Here is a 9489-nt window from a genome sequence, read left to right on the forward strand (position 1 = left end):
AGGCAGTGACATCGTCTAATCAGTTCATTCCGCATCTTTGCTAATGCTGCTAGGTTGAACCACATGAAACAGACAACTTCGTAGTCAAAATGGTCAAATACAGGTGACTTCATATGGTTTGATTAATTTGTGACACTACAATCATTTCACAATCTACTTAATGGGCTGCATCCCGTAGGAAAGCATTTTGTTTGTTTCTAAGTGTATTTATTCATTTTGAGGGAGAAAGTGCATGTGCGAGCGAGCAGGAAAGGGGCAGAGAGAGAGAGGGAGACAGAGAATCCCAAGAAGGCTCCCTGCTGTAGTGTGGAGCCGGATGTGGGGCTCAGTTTCACGATCACGACCTGAGCCGAAATCAAGAGTCAGACTCTTAACTGAGCCACCCACGTGCCCAGGAAACACTGTTTAGTGGGTTGTTATTTTTAAAATTAAAATGAGATTGAAAACGTTGTTTTTTTTTTTATTTCACTTCATATGGCATGAGATCTTTCATTGCAGATACACTATCCCTCCACCTCACCCTTCTCAAAGGCTTCATGGGATCCACCACCCAGCTTAGGTTACAGATCCCCACTGAAGGCACTTGGATGTTTTCCAATTTCTTGTTTCACACCACCACGGTGAACTTTCTCGTCATAAATGTTGCTGTGTCTCAAAGCCTTTGAATGGGGAGTTAGGCTCACTTCTTTCCCCCTGTGTGTGCTTGGTGGAGGGTAAAACCGTACTGACCAAGGGGGCTCAGCCAGGGACCCGGTTCTGTCCAGCCCTCATCTGTCCACAACCTTCTTCTGCAGGACTAGAAGCTCAGGCTTGCTCCAGACCTCTCCCTCTCTAGACAAACACTATGGAGAGACCCTGAAAAACAGTGCATTTTAATGTCAACCGGATCTGAGTTTATCTTTTATTTTTTCATATATATTTTTTAAGGTTTATTTATTTTTGACAGAGACAGAGCATGAGTGGGGGAGGGGCAGAGAGAGAGGGAGACACAGAATCCAAAGCAGGCTCCAGGCTCCGAGCTGTCAGCAGAGCCCCACGTGGGGCTCGAACTCAGGGACCGCGAGATCATGACCTGGGCCGAAGTCAGCCGCTCAACCGACTGAGCCACCCAGGTGCCCCCGGATCTGAGTTTAAAGCGCTGCCCAAGTTGGTTCAGCCGGTTAAGCATCCGACTTCGGCTCAGGTTGAGATCTCAGGGTTTGTGAGTTCGAGCCCGCGTCGGGCTCTGTGCTGACAGCTCAGAGCCTGGAGCCTGCTTTGGATTCTGTGTCTCCCTCTCCCTCTGTCCCTGTCCTGCTCACACTCTGTCTCAGTCTCTCAAAAAGTGAATAAACGTTAAAATATATATATATTAAAAAAATGATAAAGTGCTGCCCCAGCTCCTCAAGTTCTCTGGACTTCACTATCTACAAAAAAGAAACCTCTCGGGGTTGCCAAGAGAGTGAAGTAGAAAAGGTGACGAGCTTTATAAACAAAGCACACAGAAATCAGCCATTATCTTCAGCTTGTGCCTGACTGTTCTCTCCCCAGCACCAGACAGAGCCTACTCTGTTACCCACTCACATTTACCCTGCAGTGGGATGGGGCAAGGGCTCAAAATAAGACCATAAGCTTAGCTCACCCTTCTGACTTTACAGTTTGCCTGGCCCTGGCCTCATTTTCTTCACTTCTTCAGGACTTGAGCGCTAAGGTAAAGAACCAAACTCTTGGGACAGGCATTCATTCAATAACAAATATTTATTGAGTAACTACCATACACCAGTCATTGTGCTAACCATCGTGTGCGTCTCAATATTCTCACTGGCAAAATGAAGACCAGTGCTTCTCAAACGAGAAATGATGGGCATCCTAGGCAGAACAACTCTTTGTGTCATCTAAACAGGAACTCTATCTTGTAATTGGGACAAGCCCAAAATGCTCCAGCACATTTCGAAACGGCCCCTAGGGGGCATTTGCGCCCGCGACGAAGAATCCCCGGCCCACCCTCTGCGAGTCCAGGAGACGGGGAAAAGGGGAGGCCCTGTAACTGGCAGGTTTAGAATGATGCCGAGACCTAAGATGAGCAGGACCTGGATCATGTTTCCGGGGAACAGGGCCTTACACTGGCCCCCGGACGAGCTTGTCAACATCCTTGGGGCTGTCGATTCCGACTCCTGAGTCACAACTCCTACCCCCTGTGCAGCCAAGATACAATCCAGGTTTCCGTTCCTGGCCGAGTCTGGGTTCCTGGGGAAGAAGGAATGGCGGTGCCCTCGTCCCCCAAGCCCTCGGGAAGCGAAGGGTTAACGCAGGTGGCCCCGCAGAAGCCCCTAGCACCGCTAGAGGGACCATCTCGGCCCCACCGCCAGGCGGCTTCGCGGTCACGTGGGAGCGAGGGCGGGACCCAGCGACAGGCCGACCAATAGGTTGCGCCGTCGGTGGGCGTGATAGCCAATAGGAGCAGGGAGAGGGGTCCCGGGACTAGGAAGAAACGGCGGCCGGGAGGGGGCTACTGGGACCATGGGGCTTCTGACCATTCTGAAGAAGATGAAGCAGAAAGAGCGGGAGCTGCGACTGCTCATGCTGTATCCTCCTGGACGCCGGAGCCGCGAGGGTAGCGGGGGCCCCGCCGGGCGGGCGGTGCCAGGCGCCCCCTACCGGGCGCGGGGTGCGCGGCCGGCGCGTACCAACTGCCCATTGTGCGTCACGCACGTGGGCCCTACCAATCGCTCTAGCGGGGTGGGGGGGCGTGAGGAGGTCGTACCACCGGCTCGGGGCGGGGGGTCTCCGTTGCCAAGGCCAAAGGTGAGGGCCTACAGGCGCAGCGGCTAGACTAGATATCCCTATGCAGGGGGCGGGGAGGAGGGCCGGAGGCGACTCGGATGCCACCACCCGTCGGTCTGGCCCGAGCGTGAGGCCGCTGTCCTCCCTGGCTCTGACCTTCCTCCCCTGTCCGAGGGTGCCAGACCCCGGCCCCGCCCTCAAGGTCGGAATCCCGGGGGCGTGCGGGCCCCGCCCTCGCTTTGGGGGGTGGAGGCGGGTGTAGACGCCTCGGGTTGTTTTCACCCCTGTGTCCAACTGCCCGTCTGTGTGGCCCCGCGGCCGGTCGTTATCTCCCGTCCCCTCCCCAGGCTGACTGCGTGTAGGCCCGAGGGCCCCGCCGACCTTCCGAGTCCCGTTAACAGGCGCCTGCACGCCTTCTGCCCCCTCTTATCCTGGCCGCGTCGGGACTCCGGGATCCCGGAGCTGGGCGGGTTTCACCCAGAGCTCCCCTAGCAGGGGAGAAAAGACATTTAAGTGTAGAACTAACTATAATAGTCACATCATGTCTCTTTTAAAAAGCTCTCTTTTAGAAAGGCGCCGAGAATCCACCCATCCAATTAAATATTTACTGAGGGCCTACTATGTACTAGGCACTCTCCTAGGGGCTGGGGTAAAACAGCAAAACCAAACCCCACCGTCTTGGACGGTCCATAATGCTGTGGGGAGAAAGCAAATAGGTAAGCTGTATAGGACGTATGGGGGGGGGGGGGGAATGCAGTTTAAATAAAGTGGTCAATGAAGGCCACAATGGAGAAATTGACAGGTGAGTAAAGATGAGGCGGTGAGGACTGAATCACGTGGATATCTAGGGAAATTTGTTGACGCAAAAGGAACGAGTGCAAAGGGCTGGAAGGAGGAACTCAACGGGTGTGTTCAAAAGAAGGTCAAGGAGGGCAGTGTGGCTGGAGAGAGTGATTACTAGATTACGAGATGAAGACAGAGGGGACTGAAGAGCCTTTTGGTTTTTGGCTTTTCCTTTCGATGAGAAGTGTGGAGAGGAAGCATGATCTCAGGTTAGGTGTGCCATTGCTCCGCCACAGTCGAGATGGGATGATGGCTTGGATCAGGGTGGAAGCAGGGAGGTGATGGAAGATGGGGAACATTTTGCCTACAGGCCCAGCAGGAATCGCTCCTGGATTGGGCACAAAGTGAGAGGGAGAGCCAAGTCAAGCCTGACCCTGAGGTTTCTGGCCAGAGCGGTTCGAAGAATGAGGAACCACTTGCTGAGATGGGGAAGGGGGGCAAGGAGCAGGTTCAGGAAGAGGAGAACTCAGGTTTGGCCACGGAAGATGCCTCTGAGACATCCTCTAAGTGCCAGATGGGCAGGTGAAGAGAGGGACTGAGTCCAGGGGAGCAGCTGGGTGGGATGTGTACTTTCAGGAGTCCTTAGCATAAAGGTGGTGTTTGCGGGGCACCTGGGTGGCTCAGTTGATTGAGCTTCCGGCTCTCGATTTGGGCTCAGGTCACGATCTCTCGGTTCCTGGGTTCGAGCCCCACATCGGGCTCTGCACTGGCAGTGCAGAGCCTGCTTGGGATTCTCTCCCTCTCTCTCTCTGTCCCTTCCCTGCTTGTGCATGTGCTCTTTTTTTTTTTTTTTTTTTTGACATGTGCTCTTAAAATAAAATAAGCTTAAAAAAGAAAAAAAAAACAAACAGATGGTATCTGAAGCCATGGTCCTGGGTGAGAACTCTAAGGGATGAGTGTGGACAGAGGAAAGGACCGAGCTTACCTAGATAAGAGGTCAGGGCGATGAGAACCAGGTGAGGCAGTGGAGGAGGGGGCAGGCCACTGTGTCAGGTGCTGCTGATGGTGCGGGAAGACGAGGCCTGGTTACTGCCCAGCAGAAGAACACGAGGTGTTTGGGTACCTTGGTAAGAGCTGTTTCAGGGAAGCAGTGGCAGCAAAAGCCTCAAGAACGAGCAGGAAGGCAGAAATTGGAGAAGGTGCTTACGAACAATGGTTTTGAGAAGATTTGCTGCCAAGGGAAGGAAGTAAAGGAATAAGAGGGAGAAGGGATCAAGAGAGGGTGACGTTTGCTTCTCCTAAGGTGGGAGAGACACCAGCTTGTCTGCTGATGGGCATGATCCAGTGGATGATGGAGTTGGAGTTGGATAATCGGAGGTGAAGGCTGGGTCTCAGGAGAGCTTCTTGGTTCCCCCTCATTCCACTGGTTTGAGTCGCCTGGGCCCGCTCCCAGTTGCAAGCCCCTTGGAGCGTTGGAAGGACAGAGGAGGGTGGTTCCCATTTGTTTGCGCACTCAGCAGCAGAGGGTTTGGAATATTCCAGAAACAGAAAGGTGAGGCTGGCTACCTCCAGATACTTGCTCCTGCTGTTCCCTCTGCCTAGAATGCGCTTCCCTTAGCCCTTTGGAAAACTGGCTTCTTATTGTTTGGGCCTCAGCCCAAGACCCCGAGAGGGGTGCCCGAGCTAAAGGAAGCTCCTGCAAAGGCCCTCCCCGAAAGCCTCTTAGCTGTATTCCTTACTCACCAGGAGCTGACGGTACCTTGATTCTCATTTGTTTGCACTCTGTCGCCTGTCTCTATACTGGACCAGAAGGTGCATAGGGTGGGGACTTTGACTCTGGGGTACCCCCCCAGCACCAGAGGAGGGCCCGGCACATAGTCAGTATTCAATAAATACTGTAGAGCGAATGAAGGAATCTTCGGTCAGGACGAGATGATAAAATCTTTATTTCTTGATACTTTCCCATTTCTCACGGGCCGATAACTTGGGGCTCAGGCACGTGCTCAACTCATTTGATACGTGGCGGGAAACGCTTGGTGACCTAAAAGAGGGGCACGGCGGTGATGTCACCACCCTGGGCAGAGCACGGGGACGTCTCCTTAACCTGGTGTGCCCCAGAGGCCTGGACAATGCTGGCAAAACAACCATCCTCAAGAAGTTCAACGGGGAAGACATCGACACCATCTCCCCGACACTGGGCTTCAACATTAAGACCCTGGAACACCGGGGGTGAGTGGGGGCCCTGCAGCCGGCTGGCCCAGAGTAGGGCAGGGAGGGCGGGTGAGGGGCCAGGCTGACCCTCTGGCCACCCCGTTCCCGCCCAGATTCAAGCTGAACATCTGGGATGTGGGCGGCCAGAAGTCCCTGCGGTCCTACTGGCGGAACTACTTTGAGAGCACCGACGGCCTCATCTGGGTGGTGGACAGCGCCGACCGGCAGCGCATGAAGGACTGCCAGCGGGAGCTCCAGAGCCTGTTGGTGGAGGAGGTGGGCAGGCTGGCTGGCCAAGCAGGGGGGAGCCAGGCTTCCATCCAGGCCCCCACACTTTGTGCACATACGCGGATGTGTGAGCAGATTCCCTGAGGGGTCCGTGACCCCAAAGGAACACCGGGGGGGGGGGGGAGGGCTCTGTTCCTTCACTGAGCCCTCACCAGGTGCCCACCCTTGGGGAGGCAGAGACAACCTGTACATTTGGCCCAGGGAAACCCACAGTGCTGTGGGCAGGGCATGCTATGAACTGGGACCTGGGTTCACGTCCCCGTGATGTCACCGCCCCACCACCCTGAACTTCAGTTTCTGCACCGTGAATGGGGCTCTCGGGAGGCTCATCTGAGGCCAGTGGGTGGAGCTTTGGGAAGCAGCGGAGCCTCCGGAGTTGGCCTCTCTGCTGTGTGACCTCAGGCAAGGCACTTAACCTCTCTGAACCTCCACTTCCTCGTTTCTGAGCTGGGCACTATAATTAGGGTGCTCTGCTAACTTATTAGCTGGGCCAAAACGCTTTAAGTAAAATTTTAGTTTTACAGAAAAGTTGCGAAGGTAGCGAAGAAACAGAAATACTTTTCACTCCGCTTCCCCTGTTAACATCTTATGCAACCACCCTGCATTTGTCAAAACTTAGAAAGTAACATTAGTAAGTCACTCTTAACTAGAGATTTTACTTGGATTTCACCAGTTTTTCCACCAATCTCCTTTTTCTGCTGCAGGATTTGTCCGGGGTACGACACTGCATTTAGTTGAAAACAAGGACACTTTTAAGAATGAAAGAGGAAGTTGTTAATACTTACGCAGGGACAACAGGCAGCAACAGGACTGTTCTGGGCACACAGGGACAGGTCACCTGGGGTAGCAGGAGCCACCTCCAAGGGGTGTCAAGCAGGTTCAGTGAGATCATGGATGTCAGTGCTGAGCCCTGGCCTGGCACCTCGAGGCCATTTGTCAGGGCTAGACCCACCTGCTTATGTGGAGGGACTCCCGGCGGAAATACACACGTGGAACTAACTGGAAGCAGAGGCCAAGAGTGAGGCCTGTGAGGGTAGTGCACAGTTAAAGGGCAACATGAACTTGGAAGAGGGAAAGGTCACTTCCAGCAGACCCCGTGGTCTCCAGGACAGTTGCATTCATTGCACATATCAGGTCATGGGATATGGGAGCCCGTTGAGAACCAGAGGGCTTGGGGATCATCATGTCCGTCACCCCCTCCCCATTTATGGAGGAGGAAACTGAGGCATAGAGGGGAGAGGTGCCCACTGGGCCCCAGCCTAGGGCTCCGCACCCCCCCCCAACCCGCTCCAAGTATGGCTGGACTCACAGACCATGGCCATGGTGCTACCCCCCTTGGGCCTCTCCTACCACCTCAGGGCCTTGCCTTGATCTTCCAGATAGATCTCTGACCCCACCTGCTCTGGGTGATGAGGGGGAGGGGCCGGGCTGCCCTCTGAGCCCCCACTCCCAACACCCCCCCCCATTTTTTTCCCCCAGCGCCTGGCTGGAGCGACCCTCCTCATCTTTGCCAATAAGCAGGACCTACCCGGAGCGCTGTCCTCTAACGCCATCTGTGAGGTGAGTCCGGGCCTTGGCACAGGTTCGTGGAGGAAAGGAGGCACACGTTTTCTTTGTTAACTTGTTCCACAAGCATTTAGTAGCGTCTCCTGTGTGGCAGGGCCTATGCAGGCCACTGGAGAGTCAGTGATTAATGAGACACGGTTGTGCCCCACAGCCTGGGGGAGGGCAGGCCTTCGAACATGATCCTTCAGGACAATAGCAGCCAGCCAGTAGTGAGTGCTCCCATGCCAGGCTCTCTGCGTGGATTATCTTGACATTCAGTCCTCACCCCAGCCTCACGGACTAGGAACTGTTACTATCACTCTGTAGATGGCGAAGCAGGTTTAGAGAAGCTAGGCGACTCACCCAGGGTCACACAGCCAGGGAGCAGACAAGCCCGGATTTAAACACAGGCCTCTGTGTCCCCAAATTGTATCGATCCTACTTCTGATTCTAGGGCTTGAAGCAGCAGCATGAGAAAGAGTAGGGTTAGACTCTTGGTTCTGTCACTTACTAGCTGTGTGACCTGAGGCGGGTTGCTTAAGCTCTCTGAGGTATTCTAAGTAAAATGCCCAACAATCCCTGGCTCCTTGGGCCTTGGGAAGAGTGGATGGGAGGACGTTTGTGGGGCTCGTAGCACAATGCCTGGATCCTAGCAGATGCTCAGGAGCCTGCGTCCCTGTTCAGTTACTGAGGGGTAGCGCCGGTGGGGTTGGGTGCCGAGAGCCCAGGTGCCCTGAGGGGCTGACAGATCTTCCCCAGGGGCCAGGGGAGGCTCCTGAGAGCAGGCCCTAAAGGGAGGCATGGATTTCCCGTGGGCCAGGAGAGGGAAGAGGCGGTGAGTGGGCAGGGCCTGTGGTCCCCAGGGCCCACCGTCATCTTCCCCCCTCCCAGGCCCTGGAGCTGGACTCCATCCACAGCCACCACTGGTGCATCCAGGGCTGCAGCGCCGTCACCGGGGAGAACCTCCTACCTGGCATCGACTGGCTCCTGGATGACATTTCCAGCCGCGTCTTCACGGCCGACTGAACCACTCCAGACGTTCCCCCCCACTCACCCCCACACCTCACAGTCCAGCCCCCTCCCCCGGCCCTCATCAGGCACCATCCACGGGGGGGATGGCAGTCGGCCAGGCTGACTAACACCCCCCGCCCTACTCCGTAACCTGCTGCTGCTAACACTACCCACTGCTTCTCGGCGGCCGGCTCCCGTGGCCGGAGGGCTGCTTCCCTGGCTGTCACCCTGGCTCCTGACCCGGCCCGCCTGCGGAGGAGAGGGCTGGGGCTGGGAGGGGGCCGCCTCTGCTGCTACCAAGGCTGTGGGCCTCATCCTTTGCTCAGCTGTGAGAATAAACCGTTCCCTGCCCCACTTCCTGGTAGAGTCATGCGTTGATCCAGCAGCTTTAAGACCCCCACCCGGAGCCCAGGGCGCAGCAGGGCACAGAAAGGAACGGGTCATTTCAATCAGAGGGTTAACCGCGGCAGTGTCACAGGGACAGACAAAGAATGAGAGGAGCACAGGACAGGGCGGCAAACAAATCCCACTTGGAAGAGTCCAGGCAGGCTCCCCAGAGGGACTGACGTTAAAGGCGAGAAAGACACACAGATTTGCTCCTAAACTGGTGCTAGGATTCCTTCCTGGAGAGGGAATGTGCAAAATCCGGGCTCTGTTAGGGTGGACGAGGGGAAATTGGCGTCAGGTAGACAAACTCAGAACATAACCTGTCCTACCTTGTAGAAGATCAAAACGACCTGCCCTGTCCTCTGTGTGAGACACTCTGTGGTCCCCACACTCCCAAGCCCTATGGTGCGTGAGCACACCCAGGCTCCAGAGCCAAACCCCAGCTCTGCCACTCACCGGATGATGCTGAGCAAGTTGCCTAACCTGTCTGTGCCACAGTGT

General features: G+C 55.4%; 1 protein-coding gene and 1 long non-coding RNA gene across 3 annotated transcripts; one reads left to right on the top strand and one right to left on the bottom strand.

Moving 5' to 3' along the window:
• Window positions 1–1718: 1718 nt before the first annotated feature.
• On the bottom strand, window positions 1719–3511 carry LOC109492194. The gene is made up of 2 exons (XR_002145993.3): window positions 2514–3511; window positions 1719–2226 (listed from the first exon to the last, which is right to left on the bottom strand). It is a non-coding gene; the product is annotated as an uncharacterized LOC109492194 (long non-coding RNA).
• Window positions 2407–8955, top strand: ARL2 (ADP ribosylation factor like GTPase 2). Of its 2 annotated transcripts, none has more exons than XM_003993577.5 (5): window positions 2407–2564; window positions 5665–5775; window positions 5871–6033; window positions 7525–7605; window positions 8482–8955. In XM_003993577.5, the coding sequence occupies exons 1-5, from the start codon at window positions 2500–2502 to the stop codon at window positions 8614–8616; spliced, it is 555 nt and encodes a 184-aa protein (XP_003993626.1). In that variant the 5' UTR covers window positions 2407–2499; the 3' UTR covers window positions 8617–8955. The 2 variants fall into 2 exon arrangements, with proteins under 2 accessions (XP_003993626.1, XP_044895465.1); XM_045039530.1 differs by lacking the exon at window positions 2407–2564 and adding an exon at window positions 3583–3815 and having other exon boundaries at window positions 5542–5775.
• The last annotated feature ends 534 nt before the right edge of the window (window positions 8956–9489 follow it).

The sequence above is a fragment of the Felis catus genome, chromosome D1, assembly GCF_018350175.1.
Source record: "Felis catus isolate Fca126 chromosome D1, F.catus_Fca126_mat1.0, whole genome shotgun sequence".
In the NCBI taxonomy this organism is placed as follows: domain Eukaryota; kingdom Metazoa; phylum Chordata; class Mammalia; order Carnivora; family Felidae; genus Felis; species Felis catus.

Bases quoted from the DNA above. Each gene is read 5' to 3' on its own strand.
- ARL2 (XM_045039530.1), top strand. From the start codon at position 3,733: ATGAAGACAGAGGGGACTGAAGAGCCTTTTGGTTTTTGGCTTTTCCTT. The intron at 5,776-5,870 runs GTGAGTGGGGGC...GTTCCCGCCCAG, and splicing joins AAGACCCTGGAACACCGGGG to ATTCAAGCTGAACATCTGGG. The intron at 6,034-7,524 runs GTGGGCAGGCTG...TTTTTCCCCCAG, and splicing joins AGAGCCTGTTGGTGGAGGAG to CGCCTGGCTGGAGCGACCCT.